The 22,059-nt window shown below is 43.2% G+C and overlaps 1 protein-coding gene across 2 annotated transcripts; it reads left to right on the forward strand.

The window, feature by feature from the left end:
- Positions 1-4,497: 4,497 nt before the first annotated feature.
- Positions 4,498-21,328, forward strand: LOC115361794 (ADP-ribosylation factor-like protein 8A). 2 transcript variants are annotated; one of them, XM_030055425.1, is made up of 7 exons: positions 4,498-5,161; positions 8,946-9,026; positions 9,556-9,629; positions 10,795-10,888; positions 11,472-11,539; positions 12,672-12,742; positions 14,950-21,328. In XM_030055425.1, the coding sequence occupies exons 1-7, from the start codon at positions 5,039-5,041 to the stop codon at positions 15,000-15,002; spliced, it is 564 nt and encodes a 187-aa protein (XP_029911285.1). In that variant the 5' UTR covers positions 4,498-5,038; the 3' UTR covers positions 15,003-21,328. The 2 variants fall into 2 exon arrangements, with proteins under 2 accessions (XP_029911285.1, XP_029911286.1); XM_030055426.1 differs by lacking the exons at positions 11,472-11,539; positions 14,950-21,328 and having other exon boundaries at positions 12,672-12,725.
- The last annotated feature ends 731 nt before the right edge of the window (positions 21,329-22,059 follow it).

The raw sequence follows: 22,059 nt of genomic DNA on the forward strand, positions 1-22,059 counted from the left end.
TATATGTCTGTATCAGTAATATGTTCGGGCCAAAGGGCAGGGTCTACTGGAGATGGCACATCTGTTGGAGATGGCACAGCGTCTGCTGGAGATGGCACAGCGTCTGCTGGAGATGGCACAACATCTGCTGGAGATGGCACCACATCTGCTGGAGATGGCACCACATCTGCTGGAGGGCTCCCAGTTACAGAAGTGGAAGCACTGACATTTGTTTCACCTGCCATCCACTGGCTAGTTGATGGCTGCTCTGAATCTTGAGGATCTGGTGCTCCCTGGACATACTTGAGCATTGACCCTGTGAATATTATTGAAATACAAAAAAATTTATTAGCAAAAGCTACATGAAAATACCAAAACATTAGGAGCTTCTGATGACAGAATTATCATGTTGCACTACTGTGCAGTGGTGACTCAAAAACATCATCATATGCATCAGCTTAAGTCTGCGGTTTATCTGTAAAACACTTCATTGTGTCAGAGCTATCTAGAAGCATGTGTATCTCACAATAATAAACTTTATGATAACCTTTATTTATATGGCCCTTTACAACCACCCACAGGTGAACCAAAGTGCTTAACAGTGGTAAACAGCAGCAGTAAACAAAACAACAAAAAAAAAATACATTAAAATAATAAAAGAAATACATTAAAATAAAATAAAATAGAATAAGCATGCCACCATACTAGTGGGTATAGAAAGCCACCCTAAATAAATAATTTTTCAGTTTTGATTTTAAAGGATCCAGGTCAGAGATGAAAGATGAGATATTCCAGAGTCAAATGATATGACAATTATATTAAATTATTATATTTATTTAGTGGGACATAAACAAATGTCTCAAATAATTATATGCTGTGTACATTACCAATGGTAGCATTTTGTAAATGGCCAAAAGGATACCATATTTTGGCTCAACCAACACAAGTTTTAAATTTCACCAGCAGATGTCGCCCCTTCCATAGCCTCAGATGAAATTGACCCCTAATACAGTATAAAGGCTGACCAACTACACCGTGTGTTTATTTTTCCAGCATTATGCTTATGACACGCACACCAGTTTTAAGCAATGGACATATTACATGCATATGATTAAAAAAGAATTTCTGAAATTTATTCTTGGTAAATTCATCAGCCTGTCTAATCTCAGCTCACTGATCATGTGTCACTGTGCACGCAGAAAAGCTTAGGCAAGAGCAGGACATTGCACTGTGGACACCAGACTGCTTTATGTTGACTTATAAAGCTCCAAATATCTACCGAGACAACTGTCAACTATATTGCAAACGTGTCACATGCCGTGTAAAATCCAGAACTTAGCTGAGCTTAGCAAATCAAATTGCTAGGTTAGCTAGCCTAGCTAGATTGCTGTGGGCTAGCTAATCAGACCTACAAAACACGGACTTACCGGCAAGGGATGCACGGGCGTCATCTCTCTGTTTTTTCTTTTTTCTTTTTTCAGCTCCAGATTCAAAATGTCGCTGACTTGCCATTATGCCTCAGTCACCGGTCTGCACGGTGCACGGAGGTAGAGCAGCAAACTCCGATGGGAAAAAAAAGACGTGCAGTTGAAGACTGTACCATTTCAGGGGGGGACGCGGGGGGCGCTTTGGGGTACACAATTTAAGAAGACAACGGCGAGCCTGTTTGTTATGTAATAATGTTATAATTATCATGACATCATACTTGCCAACCTTGGGTTGTGAAAATTAGGGAGGTTTTCTTATTGTAAAATTTCTGAAGAAAGTTCAAATGCGATCGCATGGACGTGTGGTAAAACAGTAGCCCTATGCTGTGTAGTGTTGCTGTTTCCTGAGAGGGGAGTTGAACCCGGGTCGCCCGCATGTTGGGCAGATACACTATCCATTATGCTAAAGCCAGCGCGTGCTATCGGGGATTCTGCCTGCCAAGTCATAAATGAGGCTCAGGAAGCGGGCAGGCCTGGGTTGCCACAAACTGCGACAAATACCCCCATTACAGTGTCGGACTTGTTTCCGACACTGTAATTTTTTTTATCAACCTTAATTTTTGGGGCCCTCTGCAGGTACTCGGGGCCCTACGCACTGTGCGTAGTCTGCGTATAGGGAGCGGCGGCCCTGGATACGTTGCCAGAGTATGGTCAAGTTGCTCTGTATCATCAGCAAAAATAGAAAATAAGTGAATAAATACACAAGAAATCAATGTAGAATTGTAAAACACCACAAAACACTATAACACTTCTTTCCTTTTTAGTAACACCCAGCATAAACTCATCTGTAACTGCATAAGTTATTGTATTGATTAATAATATTACAAGATAATATGGATGTGCTGAATAAAAACTGACTCTCATTCAGATATTTATTATTCGCTTTTAATCAGAATCATATATACTATATTGATCATTGAGGGGAAACTTTGGGCAGATGCAGTTTCTCAAATTCTCATGAGAAGAATATATTGATAAGCATAAGTGAGATTATAAGAAATAGATAAATACTTACTGTCCTTTAGAGGCTGTTAGAGGCAGAATTTAAACATGAGCCACATTTGATTCCTGTGTGATGATGTTGGCCCCCATAGCAGCCATTTCACTGCAGGCAGAGACTTTTGTCAAACTGGACGTCGCTGGAGAAAATGACCTCTAGTGACCTCTAGGAGAATCACAGCCTCATCAAACTTTACAGACACAAACTAGAGAGCGAGGCCGTTCAGAGGAGCTCTGCTTCTCCAGCTGGACTGACAGGAAGGGCCACTTTCTGACACGTTTACACAACACAACACTCAACATCCAATCACTGAAAAAAAAAATGCAATCAAACAGAAATCTTCAAATGTCCAGTGTTTTTGACACCAAATCAAAACCTGAATTTTTCTGTGGTGTTCCTCAAGTTCTTGTTGTCCTAATGTGGGATTATGGAGGATATTGACCATCTTTATTAATTCTCCAGTGGTCAAAAATGGTTAAATTTTGCACCAAATCTGTGTAACAAATGGTATCAACATGAAAATTGCTGCAACAACTTATGACACATAATTGATCATGTGAAAGCCTTCAAATACTTCCATAATAATGTTCTAACCCTTATACACTCTAAGTAAAAAGAAAGAGGCCCTTAAACAAAACACAGTGTTTATTCCAGATTCATGACTAGAATAACTTGAGCTGCGTCTCAAATTAATCTTCAGGTTTTCAGCTCCCACATGATGTTCCCCTTTTCTATTGTTGACCTTTAACTTTTTATCATGACTAGTTTCAGAAACAGCGATATCAAAATGGATGAAAAGGAACAAATAAAACATCACACAGTGAGTGAATTATATGGTAATCACTGTAAGTTATAAGTAGAGTGTGTACTGGTTAGGTTATTTTAGATAGTTAGAGTGGTTAGGTTATTTTCCACTGCTGTTTAAATTGTTAATACTTCTGTTTAAATTGTTTATATTTCTATTTTCTTTTTATAATCCTTGTTTATAGTGTTTATATTGCTTACTGCAATTTATCATGTGTATACTGTATATTTCTTCTAAATTTGCACATTGACCTACCTCTATGCACATTTTATACACCCATGCACATGTTTTTTTCTGTTTTTTTTTTTTTTTTTTTTTTTTTTTTTTGCACATTGCTTTTTGCACACTGGGTTGTACTTAGATCTTATTCTGTTGTACTTAGATCTTATTCTGTTGTACTTAGATCTTACTCTTTATTTTTTATCTTTTTTTTTTAGATAGATAGATAGATATACTTTATTGATCCCAACCAGGGAAATTCTGGTGTTCCAGCAGCAACAGTAGAAACATACAATAAAGTTAACTAAAAAAAGAATAAAGGCTAAAAATATACAATAGAGACTATAAAGACTAAAGACTCAAAAAATACAATAAGGGCTAACCTAAGGAAAGGAGATACGAGATGTGAAAATATACATATGGAGTGAGTATGACAATATACAGATGGCGCTGAAGTGTATGCATGATTGTATAGATTGTATAGATAAGGAGAGTTAGTATGAAACCAGGAGACTAAGAACCAAGTGGCAGAACCTGAACGCCCGGGACTGGGACAAGGAACTAACCGCCTTGATTCAGCCTCTTAAGGAATCCACTTCCCCTCCAGTCTGAAAAACAGTGTGAGTGTATATTAACTTAGGCTGTAATATACAGATAATAAATAATAAATAAACAGTCAAGGTGCTGAGTGATGGATAATAAATACACAGTTAAGGTGCTGGGTGATGTACAATAAGTACAAAAACAGTTAAGGTGCTGGTAATGCAGTGTTAAGAACAGAACTATACAGCAGACATTTAATCTGTAAGCTGTGGATACTGCTGAAAAACTGCGAATTTCCTGCGGGATGAATAAAGTATCTATCTATCTATCTATCTATCTATCTATCTATCTATCTATCTATCTATCTACCCGGCAGAGGGCGCTGTTTGAGCCGACGGGCCGCTGTTTTCAGGGTCTGCTCTTGTGTCTGCTCTCCTCTGCTCCTTCCAGCGGCCCCACCCAACCCGACCAGCGACCACCGGCACAAAACCCACAGCAAAGCCGCTTTTACAGGGACAGCAAACATTTTATCAAAAGAAAAAAAATCCCGTGTGTTCGCCGTCACTGCGGATCTCTGCGTAAACGTCCCCTGCATGTCCGCGTCTGCGCCGTTTATCACTCAAACGGAGCTACAGCTGATGCGTTTCCTGGACGCTTTTACTTTGAAACCCGAAACCGGAAGTTGTGTATTATATTGTGGCTTGACGGGCGCTGGTGGGAAAGGCGTAGCTAGTAAACAAGACGGAAAGCCCAAAACACACAACCGAGATCAGAGGCAGACATCCCGAGCTTGTTAAGCCGCTCCTCTGTTCACACACAGCGAACCGGACCCGCGTGTCTCCCCGCCGCCGCTCGTGTTGTCACGGTGACCGGCAGTTAGCATCCGCAAGGCTTCACAGCGCGTTAGCCAGCCAGCTAGCTAGCTAGCATAGCCACCTAGCCGCCGCAGCACTAGCCGTAACGTTAGCTAGCGTTAGCATTAGCATTAGCATCCAGACGACAAAGATGATAGCGCTAATCAACAAACTGCTGGACTGGTTCAAGGCGCTCTTCTGGAAGGAGGAGATGGAGCTGACCCTGGTGGGGCTGCAGTACTCCGGGAAAACGACCTTCGTCAATGTTATCGCGGTAGGTGATCGGGGTTTTTCCTCTCCCTGCTAACCTGCTAGCAGATGTGCTAGCTGTCATTAGCATCTGGCTTCCATTGTTGTCCTGCGGTCAGGGGAGCGGATCGATGGCAGGTCAGCTGTCGGTGTGCTTGGCAGCCTTTACTCGGCCTGACAGGACACTGGGGTGGATTTAACGTGTAAATGTGTCCGTGTTGTGGAGGCTTCGCACCGGTGTTGGCAGGTTAGCCCGCCGGAGCTTTCAGCGGGGTTTGCCCAGGTGAGCTGCGGCCAGTGCGGCGTTCAGGGTCCGGAGCCGCCCGCCGTGCTGCCTCTGAGCCACAGCAGGACACCGTGCTTCACATCGGCCTCAGCCCTCTGAACAGCCACCGGCACACACACATGAAGTCACACTGCCACCTCTGGGATTAGAACCCTCAACCTTGGTAGTGTTAGTGCCTTGCTCAAAAAATAAAACTAAACATCTAATCGCAGCACTCACGAATCACAGTACATATCAAAGCAGAACTCAAGTGTCGTGATAGCTGCGAATTGGGAGATGAACATACAAGGAAATGGTGCTTCTGCTTTATCTTGTAGATTTCTGTGGTTTTTATGTGATAGTATAATTTTTCCAATTTTAGTTGTTTTTGAATCCTCTAGTTTGTGTCTGTAAAGTTTGATGAGGCTGTGATTCTCCCAGAGGTCACTAGAGGTCATTTTCTCCAGTGACGTCCAGTGTGACAAAAGTCTCTGCCTGCAGTGAAATGGCTGCTATGGGGGCCAACATCATCACACAGGAATCAAATGTGGCTCATTGAATCCACAAGAGTCTCAGCTTTCCAGTCAAAGCAACTGATGCAGCTCCAAGACTGTTTAGGCCCCAGTCTGCACACACACACCATTTTACAACAGGCCACAAGAACACATGTGGACTGCAGGCTTTGGGGCCCAAACTGCATGGGATTAGCAGAAGGTGGGCGTGTCTGCAAAGGGGAGAGAACCCATTTTCATTCACACAGCTGGAGGTCAGAGGTCAAGGGAGCTGCTGGAAACAGACATGACAGTTTTACACTTGACAAAATTTAGCTGAACTTTGGAGCGATAATTTACCTCCCAACCAATGCAGTAATAAAAAAATAGATTAAAAAAAAAGAAAAGAAAAAAGAATTGCAATACCTAAGTGAATTGATTATTTTGCTCTTCCCCCACCTCTAACCCACTTCCTGTAACAGCCAGGAAAACACAGCACTGATGTCATAAAACCATAATTTGAGATCCAGAGTCCCAGACAGTAGCTGGTCTTTTACAACATAACGTCTTTAATGTTCTCACTGAGGAAATTCAATTTGCAGCTTTTAATGAAAATTATAACACTTGATCTAAAGACAGGAAGACAGTGAGACTCGACGCCGTTTACCGTTGAGCTGAGGGGGCAACAGAAGGTCTCCCTCTGACTGTCTCTACCTGCTGGTGCTCAGACAGGAGCACCTGACATGCCTGGCTCAGGGCACAGGTGACATCTGAGGTCATGTTCCCTGTCATTCTGGTCACTTTATGTCACTGTATTGATATGAAAATACACCCAGCCCCGCCTCTGGGGTTTGATTAGAAATATGATGATGGGATTTATGATAGTGGTGTTGATTCCTCCAGGGAAACTCCCTTTCTCCCTTCTTAGAGGTCAGAGGTCTCACACAAAGTGACAGGGACTCAGTGTCTTGCTCAAGGACACTCAGGCAGGATGGAGGCCTGCCAGCACAGAGGCTCCAACCTGCAGTTTTGTAAATAAACATATCACCTTTTCATTGTGCTACTGATTTTGGGAGTTCCTTGTTTGTTTGTTTGTTTTGTTCATTTTAAGGAGCAGCTGTAGCGTGTCCGGAGGCTGTGATTGGTCAGGTGGTAGTCCGGAGGCTGTGATTGGTCAGGTGGTAGTCCGGAGGCTGTGATTGGTCAGGTGATAAACCACAGCGGGACGTTACGGCCCGTCGCACACGGCACGCTGACTCAAAGTGTTGGGGTGTGAAAGCTGCTGGCCAACATCCTAACAGGGGATGGAGAGGGGATTTACAGCTGTCATGCAGGAACACCTGCTTTACCTGCTGTGCATTGTAATGATAATGATAATAATAATAATAATAATAATATTATGTATATAGCAGCTTAAAGACAGAGCTCACAGAGAGCTTTGACTGACAGAAAAAGCAGAATAACATCAGGAAGGTAAAATCCAGATAAAGAAACAACAGGAAAACGAAAGATGCAAAACAGCTGAGAGCAAACAGATGGATGTGAAAGATAAAGACAAAAAACAAATATATAAATGTATAATAATACTACTAATAAAATAATAATCATACATTAAATTGAAAGAATCATTTATTATGTTAATAATTAAAACTGCAAGAATAAAAGCCATAATAAATAAATTAAATTAAATTAAAAATGATGCCCTGACAGCGCCATAAACACTTTTGCAGAAAAGATGGTAGAAATTAATTCTGCCAGATTCATATCAAATTAATCCTTTTTTATTTTTTCTGGCTGCTGGTCTGGCAGAGGAAGACGTTGGAAAACATCACTTTGGACTCCGATCACTTCACTTTAGCCTTTGGCCTGACTTTTGACCAAATGACCCAGTTTCTAGATCGGATTAATTATTGATTCATTGAAGAAGTGAGTGAGTGATTGATTGGCCGTGAAAATGATAATTCACTGCAGCTCCAGTCAAGAGCGTCCTCTGGCTGTGATTTTGAAGTGAGAGGACTCTTCCTGCTGGCATGATGTCAGTCTGCTGTGTGTGTGTGTGTATGTGTGTGTGTGTGTGTGTATGTGTGTGTGAGATCATCGTTCCACCAGTCTGGTTCTCTGGTCACACCAGCAGAGTCACTTCCTGTCGTCCATCACAGGAAACATCATCATGTCTTACCTCACCGCCTCGCTCCGCTCAGCGTAACCCCCCTCACAAACTCCTCCTCCACACACACACACACACACACACACACACACACACACACACACACGATCAGTAGAGGAGTGTTTTCAGGGCTGGAGGGCCGCCTGAGCCTTCAGCCTTCATCTGAACACACTGTTAGCTCGCTAACTAGCCAGCAGGCTAATCATGCTACTGTTAACATGAACACACTGTTAGCTAGCTAACATTTATCATTAATGCACAGAATTAATTAAAATCATCGGCGTGCTGCTAAAGTTTTTGAAAAAATGAGTGGAACCTTTTTCTCTCTGAGCCTCATATTAGCTAATTAGATGTCGGCTAAATGAATGCTAAGTATTTGCGTTGTTGTAAACACAGTTATTGATTTATGCCAAAGCCGGACAGACGACCTGCCAGGTAAACCAGGATCAGTCAGAACGTGTTTGGTCCTGAGGGGAGGTTGGGTTGTTTGCAGCAACGGGAGCCACCCTGAAATCCTCTGATTGGCTGTAAACCAAAGGCCCTCGGTGCTTTCTGCCAGCAAATTACAAAAAAAAAAAAAGAAGTTTAAAAGAATTGGTGTAGTATGTTGAATTTCTGTCATACTAACGAGTGTACAGTATGTACTGTGTAGTATGCAGGATGGGTTTTTGCTCAGAGTGTCCTTGAGCAAGAAGTCACAGCCCGACATGCTGACCTCTGACCTCTGACCTCTGCTGAGTCCTCACCTGTGACGTGAGGCAGGATAAATATGAGAGCAGTGATGGAAATGAAAAGTAACTCAAACTTCTGTGTGTGTGTGTGTGTGTGTGTGTGTGTGTGTGTGTGTGTGTGTGTGTGTGTGTGTGTGTGTGTGTGTGTGTTCCAGTCGGGCCAGTTCAGTGAAGACATGATTCCTACCGTCGGGTTCAACATGAGGAAGATCACCAAGGGCAACGTCACCATTAAGGTAGATGTGTGTGTGTGTGTGTGTGTGTGTCAGGCTGATATGTCACTTTCATTATTTATTCATATTAAATTTGATATTTTCATGTCACTTTGAGGTAGTTTCAGTTGCAGTTTTGGGAGTTTCAGTTCAGTTTGACTGTTTGCAGTGCGTCTTGTATTGTTAAAGGTCTAATGATGATTGGTTGGTGTCATTAAGCTGAAAATAATAAAATATTTTGTACATGGTTGCAGCAGGTATCATGTAGTACCAAATTATTTAAAAAAAAAAAAAAAAAAAGTTATTTAATTTTTCATGGTGTTCAGAAAACAAAAAGACAAAACTGAAAACATTCTGCTCACATTTTTCATTTCATTCATTTTCATTTGGAGCCGTACAGGCAGGCCATATTGGTGTTTGGTGTTTCCGTAAAGAAAAGGTTATATTTTGATGTCAGTCGATGAGAGTTTGTCTTGGTCTCGCCTGGTGGTTGTAAGCGGGGGGACGCAGGACAGACGTGTGTTGACAGCCGGCTGTGTCTCTGTCTCTGCAGCTGTGGGACATCGGCGGCCAGCCTCGCTTCAGGAGCATGTGGGAGCGATACTGTCGAGGCGTCAGCGCCATCGTGTAAGTCTGGCTGCCCCCCAAAGTTAAAATTATATTCACATTTAGCCTTAATGTTATTAAAAACCAAAAGAAGCTCAGTCCAGATGCTCTGTAAGTAATGATTATACAGTGGTGGAAAAAAGTTTTGGGACCCCCCATGCATTTGTGAAATATTGCATTAAGAATCACTCTTAGGTCTTCAAGTGCAATTTCTTTTAGTCCAGTCACAGCCAAAATACTAAACAAATCCTAAAAAAGCCATTCAAAACTTCACATTGATTGGTTCCATAAAAATACAGAAGAAATTTGGAGTATTGGCTCATTTTGGTACCAGTGATGAAGGTCATTCTTTTCATTAAAAGACATAATTTTTGTTGCCAAGCTTGGTGTCTATATAAAGCAGCACATCTGAAAGATCTTCAGACACAAAAATGGCTAAAACAAGGAACCTAACGCAGGAAACACGCCTGAAGATAAAGATTACACTGTCAACTATTTAATTTGCTTAGTTTTTCTTGTGAACAATAAACAAAAAAATATCATTTGTATTTGTTTGTATCTGTCTAATGCAGCCACACCTTTTGAAACACAAAAAAGATTTTTCCACAAATATTTCATGATAATATTTGAGATTGTGTCAAATTTTAAGGCTGTCTTTTTTCCACCGCTGTATGATGATTAAATACATTTTTAAAACGAGAACCTCAACTTTAAACATAACTGGGACCCAAACAGGAGACGCCAAAGTCACAACTCAGACTTGTGATGAGTTTAGTCCCAAGTGAGAGATGAGCTTAGTAACAGACAGAAGTGAGGTTTCTTAAATGTGTTCACTCAAGAAGACTGACCGCTGGTGTTGAGCTGCGTCAGTGTGTGAGCTGTTCTCTGATCAGCGCTCTGTGTGTGAGCTGTTCTCTGATCAGCGCTCTGTGTGTGAGCTGTTCTCTGATCAGCGCTCTGTGTGTGAGCTGTTCTCTGATCAGCGCTCTGTGTGTGAGCTGTTCTCTGATCAGCGCTCTGTGTGTGAGCTGTTCTCTGATCAGCGCTCTGTGTGTGAGCTGTTCTCTGATCAGCGCTCTGTGTGTGAGCTGTTCTCTGATCAGCGCTCTGTGTCTGAGCTGTTCTCTGATCAGCGCTCTGTGTGTGAGCTGTTCTCTGATCAGCGCTCTGTGTGTTTGTACGGCAGCTACATGGTGGACGCAGCAGACCCAGAGAAGATCGAAGCCTCCAAGAACGAACTGCACAACCTGCTGGACAAACCTCAGCTGCAGGGCATTCCTGTGAGTACCTGAGCCGACCGCAGAGAGGAACTGCAACGCGTCGGGCAAAATCCCCCGACTTCCCCACACTGAGGCAGCCGCACGGTCCACTGGGAATAAGCTTCAGAGGCTAGCCAGGCTAACCACTCCCATAGACTTCAAGTCTTTATGCTAAGCTAACATGAAATGCTACCCATAGGAGCTGAACCACTGGACGTCCAGAGGTGGAGATGGTGTCCAACATCTGGTCTCAGTCTGGGGAAGTTGGGAAAAGGGGATTTTGCCTGAAACATTGGAATATTCCTTTAACAAATTCAACTTAACCTGAACCTGAGTAACTGTGTAGCACAAAGAGCCCGCCATTCATTTTTTTCCCTTTAAACTGTTGAAAAGGGAGTGTCATGAAGTTTTATGTTGGATCTGAAAAACCACCACTAACTCCACCACCATCTGTCATAACCACCAGATTCTGATCAAATGAGTCTCTGATGATGCATAAAGCAATAATCACCACTTTGCTGCACGGGAATTTTTTTAGATGCTAACACTGAAACACATTTTTGTGTGTGTGTGTGTGTGTGTGTGTGTGTGTGTGTGTGTGCAGGTCTTGGTTCTGGGGAATAAGAGGGACCTTCCCGGCGCTCTGGATGAGAAGGAGCTCATAGAAAGGATGTAAGTGTGGAGCGGCACTCACACAAACACAGCTTCACTTCCTTATTTTTTACAGATTTTAGTAAAAAAAAATCAGTACTTGGAAAGGTACATTATAAAAGCTGTGGTGTCCCTGGTGATTCTGGATCAGGAGCCAGACCAGCTGCTCTGCTCAGGGTTTTATACCCAATATGTGGAGGCGGGTCTCCCAGGACAGGAAGTCCACAGCGATTGGTTGCAGGAGACAGGAAGTCACTGTGTGTGCAGCCCATGTCTGACCTTTGACCTGCCGTGCAAACAGAAGGTCAGCGTCAGTAACCAGATTAAGGGATGAAGAGAACGCGGGTTAGCACAGGTAGATTTCTGCAGGAGAAACCAGATCACTGTCGCCACGGAAACCCTCACTCGCACCTCTGAGAAGAGAGCAGGTCAACACAAACCTGTCTCCTGGGGCGTACCTGAGCGATCAGGGTCAGGTACATGTTAGTTCTCCTGCCAGAACCCAGTCACTCTCAGTAAACTGGTTTCTGGTCGGCATGGAAACGTAGTGAGGGATACCGAGGGCCGGTGAGTAGGACGGGAAGGGGAAGATTCTGAAGGGAACAACAGGTGTGTGCGCAGCACCAGCAAACATCAGCAACACCAGCTGATGTGTTTATTGGTTCATTTATTGCAGAAGGGACGGTGCATTAGAATAAACATAACCTGTGGTCACTCTGTGCTCCGTGGGCAGCCTGACGCCTTATAAAACCATGAAGAAAAAAACAAGTACAGACATGTGTGAGACGAACCTCTGGGAGATAAACATCCACCACACACACACACACACACACACACACACACACACACACGTCATGTGAACACACACAGTCAGCCACTTTATTCTGATCATCACACTCATGGTGTTTATTTGAAATGTAGCAGAGCAGGAAATAATTCATTCTGCCAAACAATCATGTCTTGCTGATTTGAAAAACAATGCGAGCTCTGTGTGTGTGTGTGTGTGTGTGTGTGTGTGTGTGTGTGTGTGTAATAGTTGACATTCCTGTAATATCTGACATTCTGTGTTGCCTATCTGTTCTTGTGTGATTCAATATGTGTGTGTGTGTGTGTGTGTGTGTGTGTGTGTGTGTGTGTGTGTGTGTGTCTTCAGGAACCTGTCGGCCATCCAGGACAGAGAGATCTGCTGCTACTCCATCTCCTGTAAGGAGAAAGACAACATTGGTATGTCTCACACACACACACACACACACACACACACACACACACACACACACACACACACACACACACACACACAAACGTTACCCAGCAGTAAACGTCTCTGCAGTCGGTCTGATTGTTCACTTCAGTGTCTCCCAGAGTCACTCAGACTGAAACCTCTGTGGTTTCTGATGTGACAAACTGACAGTTTCACACGTTTCTGACATTCACACACTTTCCATGTATCGCTGTGATTACTGCTGCTGTAGAGAGGCAGGGGAAGCTGTGCATCAGCAAAACACGCCCTGAGGGAAACGAACAGGAAACCGTTTGTGTTCCCAGCTCCTCACAAAGACCCGACTCGTCTCTCTGCCTCTGAAACAGGATCAGAGAGCTTTTATCCAGAGAGACCCGTCACTCCTGGATACTGTGCAAGGAAAGGGAACAAATACAGCCAGCTGGTTATCATTGCAAAAATCATAATAAAATAATATTTCAAACACATGATTACAAGGTGAGTCAACAGCCTGACAAGAACATCAGCCTGTGCTTGTTGCACATGAATCATTTGAGAGAAATGCAGATTCAAAATTATTCTATAAGAACATAAAGTAGTAAAGTGATGTCCAGTGTGTCCACAGGTCCTTAAAAAGTCTTGATCTTAATTCACAGCCTCAGCCCCTCACTGTTCCCTGGGCCCGGCCAAGTTACTGTAGAGGTCTTGGTGTCCTAATGAGGGATTTTGGAGGGATTTTGACCATTTCTATTAATTCTCCAGGGGTCAAAACTGCTTACATTTTGCGCCAAATCTGTGTAACAAATGGTATCAATTCAAAAACTGCTGCATCAGCTTCTGACACATAAATTGTCATGTGAATGGCTTCATCTACTTCCATCACAATGTTCTAACCCTTATACACTCTAAATGAATAAAAAAAAAAATCAATAGGCACCAAACCAAAACACAATCTTTATTAAAGATTTATGACTAGAATAACTCGACACACAGAGCTGAGCTGCATTTCAAATTAATCTTCAGGTTCCAGCCTTCAGATGAGGTTTAGCACTTCTGTTTGGCTTCAACTGCTGGACTTTTATTTCCCCCTGAAGACCCCCCACCCCCCACCCCCTGCTAAAATGGGTCTAAAGAAAAGGCCAGGATGTTAAGGGGTTAAAACGTCTTAAATGCCACTTTCGTAGGTCTTAATTACTACATCACTATTTCCCTCATAAGAACGTAGATGTGTGTGCTGCCCAGAGTCAGTGTTACTGCAGTATGACCAAGTGCAATATCCAAAGTGCAGCAGCTGCAGTTTTTTGATAAAGGTAAAGTGTGACAGGAGAGCTTTGTAAATGCAGCGTGGTGGTGCAGCTGGCCCACAGATCGGATTCTGCAGACATGAGAAACCATGTTTGTGTGGTGCAGAGCCCAGCAAAAAGCACGACATCATCGCTTAGATAGCTTTTTCAGTGAAAATCTGAATTAGGATGCAAAGATTATCATTCCCACTAAACTCTTGAATCATGTCGGAGTGGCAGCATCTGTCAGAATTACTGTCATGTGATTTGTTCAGTCCTTAGTAGGACCAGTGCGGGCTCAGAGCTCAGAGCTGCTAGCGAGTTAGCATCCTAGCTTGGACACACACTATAAAGCCCCCCTGCAGTCTCACCTGTGCGACAGGTGTAGCCACGCCCCCTTCCAGTGGTTTCAAACAGGCTTTGCCGCTAAAACACTGGTTTACCTGGTAAAGTGGGAGGAACATCTACTGACAGGCAGCTGGCACAGCCAATCCAGGCCCTGATCAACCTGCTGCACATGTGAGACTCACTGTGATTGGTCAGGGACTCGTACATCACTTCCTTCTCCAGAGGAAGGTTTTGAAAATAAGCGCTGGATTTCATTTGTTGTTTCATTTCTCCATGTTGACTTCCCCTCAGCCCCTGGTGATGTGTAACAGCAGACGTCACCTGCAGATCAAAGGGGAAGTGAGGAGAAGAGCCGTTTATCATAAAACATATAACTGTTTATGATAAAACAATCCCTTAAAACCAAACCTTGCACCGGGTTATTTTTAAATCAAGATATATCCTCCTCCAAAATTTGCAGCACTAACAGATGCATCGCTGCTGTCACTGAATACAAACTCAATCTCTCTCTCTCTCTCTCTCTCTCTCTCTCTCTCTCTCTCTCTCTCTCTCTCCCTCTCTCTCTCGCTCTCTCTCTGCAGATATCACTCTCCAGTGGTTGATCCAACACTCCAGGACTAAGAGGAGTTCTTGAAAGCAAGCCACGCCCCTTATCAGAACAAACCACACCCACCTACCCTAAAACACACACACACACACACATGCACACACGCACACACGCACGCCATGATCCCAAATCCAACCCTCGATCCTCCGCCGACCCTCCAGCCACACTACCCACCCACCCCCACCCTCCCACCCCCCTCCCCCGCCCCGCCAAAGGGATGCACTGATACCAGCAGCGGTATCACTGTCCGATATCAGACCCATACTGATCCCCTGCAGCTCAGAGTCAAATAATCTATTGATTATTGTGATGAATCTGTTAATCATTTAGTCAGATGCCCGTCACAAATAAATCCCAAGTCTGAGGAGAAGTGATCACAACCCAAAGTCCTCAGATGGCTTCCTCAGCCCGACCAGCAGCCACAAAAAACATTCATTTCCTGATATGAACAGAGACAAGTAAGGAAATCTTTAGTAAACTTTAGTGAAGCTGGACTCAGACCATGGTTGGTGTTTTTACTGTCTAAATAACTAAGTGGTTGATTTTCAGAAGATTAAATGAGTTATTGTTTCCAGTACAGTGTAGGTATTGAATGTCACATCAGTTGTATCAGCCCAGTATGAGCACTGGTGTCAGACAGTATCAGGAAACTGAAGCGTGACACCCGACCAGCAGGTGGATCAGCTCAGAAACCAAACTGAAACCAGCTCATTTTTCTGTCTTTTCCACCTGCAGGACGTTCAGTCTCGGTATCGGCTCTGAAGCCGCGGTATCCGTGCGTCGCCTCGGCCGCCACTCGCACTTTGACCCCGCTGGTCCACACAGACAGGCGGAGCTTGTTTCCTCCACCCGGACGTGGAGTTTTTAATCAAAATCTCATGACAAGATGTTCGCCACGTTGACTTTTACACATCGCCACATTGCAAAAAAAAACAGACAAACAAACAAAAAATCAGCAACGTTCGCAGTCACAAATAGAGCCTGCTGTGTGGACCCGTGCTCCCATAATCCTCCTCTCCGTCACCGCCTCATAGCAAGAAGCCACGACTCTGCTGCCTTCATCCTCCTCTGAGAAATCCTCCATCCATCCGTCATGCCCTCCTCCTTTCCTCTGTCCTTTCTCCTACCTACTCCTCATTCCTCCATCTTATGCATTCTTTCCTTCATCCCTTCCTACGTCATTCTACCCATCCATCCATCCATCCATGCAAACCTTCATTATTTCACATTTCTATCATCCTGAGAGCCCCAGCCCTCCTCTCCCACCCCGTTGTAAGTCTAAACTGCTTGTCCTCCTCTGTTTCCCTCTGTCTTTCTTTTCTTTTTGGTGTGTCCTCTCTCCCTCTCCCTCTCTCTCTTTCTTGCCAAGCCCTTCCCTCCCTCTCCCTCTCTCTCTCGCTCTCTCTCTCCTGCTGAGCGAGGGATTACAACCTTTTTATTGCACTGTTGATTTTGTTTTTGTAAGATAATAATAATGAGAATAATGTTAATAATCTTCTTATTGTGACATAACCTGGTCTGTCCAGATTTGAGGAAGTGGTACTTTAACTGGAGAAAGAAAAACCTTAGCATTATGTTCATATCTCTGTAATAAGCTTTTTTTCGTATGTTGTTTTTTTTTATTATTATTTTTTATTGTCGTTTGGACTCAGAGAGAGAAAAAAAAAAAAACTCTGGTCTAGTTACCCAGAGTTCAGTGTTTTTGGCTCTGAGACATCTGCTGATTGGACCAGGTGTGCCCCATGTGATCAAATGCCGCATTCACGTCATATCAGAAAAAGGGGAAGAGATGTTTGTAATGCCAGCATTATTTTAAATAATTTTTATTTGCGAATTTAAAAACAGCCATAAACAAACTGCAGAAAATTAATGTGAGTGTAACTGCTAAATCAGGTTATTTTTTTTTTTGTTTTTTGTTTGATTTTTTTTTTTGTCTTTGGACTGTCAACATCTGCGGATCGACTGCAATGTTCATCTTCTGCGCTGACACATTTTCACAATTCCTGACGCAATGTGAAAAACGTCGGAGTCGCCAGAAAGTCTTGACATCACCACCAGGGGTGTGAACATTGCCTGCAGTCGACAGTTTGTATTTCTGATGTGAATGTGGCTAAAAGCCAGAGTAAGGACAGTGTTGACTGATGATGATGCTAAATAAGGAAATTGCCGGTATCCATGTTTTCATTTATGTTTTATCTCCATCAGTTGGTGCTAGCAAAGCTGGTCTAGGCTTAATGTCGCTTAATGTTAGCCAGCTTACGGTGAACATGAAGGACTGTGATCATTTGGTGTGAAAGGCTGCAAGAAATATTCTGCCATCAAAACGTTGGAGCTAGCTTGTCGGTGCACTGATTTAGCATCACAGCTTCAAAAGGTTCCTCCGCAAATCTAGAATATTTAAAGAGATGGTTCACCCCCTAAAACTAAATTTCATTCATCAGCTACTCACCTCCTTGACAGAGGAAACTCAGGAGAGTTTACCGTTTTCATACGACCAACACCGAGTTTTTAGCACAACACCTAAATTTAGTTTCAGGGGTGAACCACCCCTGTAAGCATTGATCAGGAATCTGATCATTTCCAGACTTTCAGACGTCTGGAAGTATAAAAATATATCAGAAGAACTGTTGCTGCATGCAGACTATACATTTTGTGTAGGTATAATCCTGCTGCCATCTCACATTATTGTATTGTTATTCGTATCATAGAATAATCCTCAGTTACACAGCGATATGGCATGCAGCCATCAGCGTACACTGAATCAAAGATCAACCAAAATCTTTAAAACCCCATTATTAAAGTTTCCAGATTCAGAAATTAAAAGTACTGTGGAAATTTGAGTAAAAGCTTCCACCGACTCACACCCAGTTAGCATCGTAAAGTGAAGAGTCATCAGCATAATGTTTACATCCTCACACACTATTACTGTTACTGCTACTATTTATTAACACCTGTTAGTTTCCTTAGCAACATTTCAGTCAGCTCTGTCCTTTGATTGGCTCGTATCATGTTTGAGCACCTCCTGGTCTGGACAGCAGCCAATCAGACTGCAGGACAAACAGGAAGGCGATGGAAATATACAGTGTATGTGGTTCTGTGTTCAGATGAGTGGCAGACTGTTAGCAGTGTATGTACACACACTGGCCTGGTTTTGCAGTGCAGGGCCAAACAGGGCTGACCTGCCCTCACCTGCTGGATCGATTCCCGCTGTAGGACCAAACAGAGGTGGCATGTTTTCCACTGCAGGGCCAACCAGAGCGAGCCAGGGCTTAACCCTGAACCCCGTGCCACCCAGCTTCCAAACAAAGTGTATCTGTGGTCATTTTTAATGTTAAGTTGCCAGCAGAGATGATTTACCAGCTCAGCTGAAGTTGCAGATGAACAAAAACTACTTCCGCTCCGGTGTTGAACGCGGAGTCGGACCCGGTGCTGGTTAGCCCTTTTTAGCTTGGCAGTGGAGGACTGCTAGTTTTCAGTTAGGGATGGGACGATATATATCAAAATTCGGTGTTTCACAATACAAAAATGTGACAGTATGTACGGTGGGGCAGAAAAATGAATTGTGATCTTGCCTAATTTTATTCAGCTACAGTAATCACAGATGAGAAGGCTCGCCCATCACAATTTCAACATCAACTCCATTTAAATTATTTTTATTTGCACTTTGTAATAATGTTTTTAAGTTTACGTTCTAGCAAGCCAATGCTGTTGCTAGAAAGATTTGTGGCTCAGAAATAAACATAATTCTGCACCGAATACTTTGTTGTCATTTTATTTATTACATAGATTTTTAATGGTATTGGATTGTGAATCCCGTATCGCACATTGAACGTATGGAGAGATGTGCATATCGTCCCATCCCTATTCCTGATTTTACTGACCCAGAGTCTTTTATCTGAACGAGCTGTGCTGAAGAGCTGAAGGCCCCACGAGGTTCCAGCATTTTCTGAAAAAAAAAAAAAAAAAAAAAAACGGGAAAAAAAGCCACCAGATTACAAATCCTACCACAGCGAGTGTTACCTGTCATTGCTAAGCGATACACTTTAGCTTCCAGAAGTCAAAACTCGATGGCAGCCTCAGCTTTCAGTTTTCCAGCAGCCGCAGGTACAAGGCTCTGGCCTTTCTGTGTTTCTGAACCAGCCAGGAGTTCTGGCCCGACTCCGTGCACTCGGTCCACTCTGAATCTATTGATCTGTTGATCAGCCAGCACAGTGATTATTAGTTACTGAGGAGGTCAGACAGACAGGCTGCGGGGGAGGGAGTTTACCAACAGCCTGAGATCCGTCAAGCGAAAACAGTTTGCGGTACGACAGCCACATATTTCACCTCGGAGACACTGCGTCACGCTCGAGAGTCTGAAGCGCTGTCATGCTGTTGATTGGTTAAAATCTCTTTTCCCATGGTTCCTTGTCAATGAAAGGAACAGGGACCAGAGAAAACCATATTTCTGTTGTTGGGATCTCTGCAGAGCAAACAAACCGATCACCCTGGAGATGTTGGGAAGGTCTTTAGCCGGGACGAGTGTCTCCGATTTTCAGTTCATGAAGTGAGGCATCAACTTTTGCATCTGACTTTATATCTGTCAGCATCCTGCAGTCTTTCTTCATCTGGACGTCACCGTGACTGGTATAATCCAAAGAGTTACAAGCCACTTTCACCATCTTACCAGCAGGTTTTCCTTTGAAGAACGTCCCCTCTGAAAGATGGGTGACGGGTCGATTCCCTCCCTGCTGATGAATCAGGCTGAGAGCGTAAACCCTGAAAACCCCCCGCAGGTCTGCTCTGACCGGCCCTCGTCTCTTTTGTTTGCATGCCGAGGGCAGGGAGTGTTTATCTGTGGGACCTGAAGAGCTAAATAATTATTTTGGTACCACTTTACTATATTAAAAAAAAGTTCCTCATACAATGTACAGGTCTGAGTATTAACCTGTGGAAAAGTCCTTAAAGTGCACAACAGTACTGTGGAAGAGAGTTCCTAAAACAGTCCAGTCGGACAACAGAAGCACAAACATTTGTGCTTAGATTGTGCTTTTACGTTTGGATATTCCTTCCCAAGTCCAAGGAAGATTTTGCATAGAGCCTTAACACATTATTTTTGTGCACTTGCCATATTTGTCCACAGATTAATGCACCGGACGATGGACATTGTGATGTAAAGTGTTACCATTAATTTTTCTATGGCAAATAATCTCGTAAAGACCCGTGATCCTGCATGTACAATGTGAAACTACACAGGATGTGATGTAAAATACGGAGTGTATTTCCTGACTGTCCTGTATAGCCTCATCGAAGAAGTTCAGAGGAGATTTCTGTGGGATTGGCAACCAAAATACGACGGAAACCAGTCAGAGAATCCGGAGTCGTGACGCTTCATGGGCCAAAACGTCGGCATGTTGGAACCGATGCTTTAGTGAAACTCAGACTGATGGTTTTCCATGTAATCCCTCAGTCCAGCAAATCTCGTCAGTCTCAAAGCCGGCGTCAGATCACTAGCAGCCGCGTATTGGTTGCTTTGAGGTGGCTGATGAGCAGCTGAAGTAGCAACACTAGTGCATTTGATTGCTGCTGTTCAGTAATGTTGTGGAAAAATGTAAAGGAACAGTTGACGATGAAAAGTCTCTCACCTTTGATGCCAGTAGAAACTCCACTGATGCTTGAAGGACACTAAACACGGCGTATTTTCCCTCGTAGCTGCATCTCGGCCTTCTGACAAGTTCCAGACGACGGAGCAGTTTCATTTTACAGCTTCATTTAAGAAAAACAAACAAACAAACAAACACGCTCTTATGGCATAATCCAAGTATTTTGTAGTGAAAGCACAAGTTCAACATTCACCTTATGTTTTCCTTTTTCCCTTTGCTGCCTGTGATCTGGTCACTTCACCGATCTGTGGCTGGTCGACTCTGCTTGTTAACGTCAGGAGAAACAAAACAGAACAGGAGAAACTCAGGTGAATGTTGGACTTCAGGACCCTCAGTGCCGCCGTTTGGCCTCAAAACCCTCGGATTCTGCTGCAGGAGCGGTCGATGGACTTGTTTTTGCTTCTTATAAAGCTGTAAAAATCGTTTAAATGCTTGGGGAAGGCAAGCCTGCCCTTTCACACCCATTTAAATACAAAAAAATCTGATCTAGCATCACTAATCTGGCCTTTGAATATGTTATTTGTTTGTTTTCTGGTCATTTACTTGCATTTTTTAGTAATATTTTGCTAATTTACATTTTTTTTCTTGCTAATTTACTCATTACCTTTTCTCCATGTTTTTGAAAGAAATCAAAGGAACTTGACAGTGGAAAAAGGTGGAATTAGCAAATTAGTAAAAAAAAAAAAAAAATACTGGAACATTAGTTAAAAAATACAAGAAAAGTACCAGAAAATTAGCCCAAAAAACATGAAAATTTGCAACAACCAAAAGAAAAAAAAATTACAAGAAAACTATACATAGAATTACTAAAGTAATATATTTCAGCATGAGGTCAGTGATGCTGGATCAGATCTGTTGTGTTTAAATGCGGGAAAAAAAGTCTCTCGATAGAACGCTGCCTACAGATCAAAACCACCTCAAGTCGCCGTCTGCAGCTTATTGAAGTCAGGTTGGGCTCTGGAGCGTGCAGAGGTCTGAAACGCCGCCGTGTCGGAGGCTGAGGTGAAGCTCCGGGTGGAGGCGGCCCGTCCCGGCACACTCTGACTGGGTCTGCTGGCGTTTTGGTTCCCGGTCCTGCAGGATCCGGCCGGGGTGTGTGTGCAGGCCGGCTCGGCCAGACAGCCTGTCAGTTTGAATCTGTTTGTACATTATTGTTTGGATTCAGTTGATATAATGTGTTTTAATAGAAACATGCTTGTGTATGATACTAATTAAATACTATGGAGAAAAAAAATATCCAGTGTTGCTCAGTTGTTTGTTTGTGTGTGTTTATGTAACTTTTAATTATCCCTACATTTATGACATTCATTGTTAGATGTTTTTCACATTCATGGATTTAATATGTTATTGATTATTTTTGGTAAAACAGTCCCACGCGGTGTGTGTTTGAGTGTTCTTACTGTGGTGTCTGTGCACCTGCAGTGTGAGTGATCAAACAACAG

The sequence above is a fragment of the Myripristis murdjan genome, chromosome 7 (genome assembly GCF_902150065.1).
Source record: "Myripristis murdjan chromosome 7, fMyrMur1.1, whole genome shotgun sequence".
NCBI lineage: Eukaryota > Metazoa > Chordata > Actinopteri > Holocentriformes > Holocentridae > Myripristis > Myripristis murdjan.

Excerpts from the sequence above, each read along its gene's own strand:
- LOC115361794 (XM_030055425.1), top strand. The coding sequence starts at position 5,039 with ATGATAGCGCTAATCAACAAACTGCTGGACTGGTTCAAGGCGCTCTTC. Across the intron at positions 10,889-11,471 it reads CTCAGCTGCAGGGCATTCCT|GTCTTGGTTCTGGGGAATAA; the intron begins GTGAGTACCTGA and ends GTGTGTGTGCAG. Across the intron at positions 12,743-14,949 it reads TAAGGAGAAAGACAACATTG|ATATCACTCTCCAGTGGTTG; the intron begins GTATGTCTCACA and ends CTCTCTCTGCAG.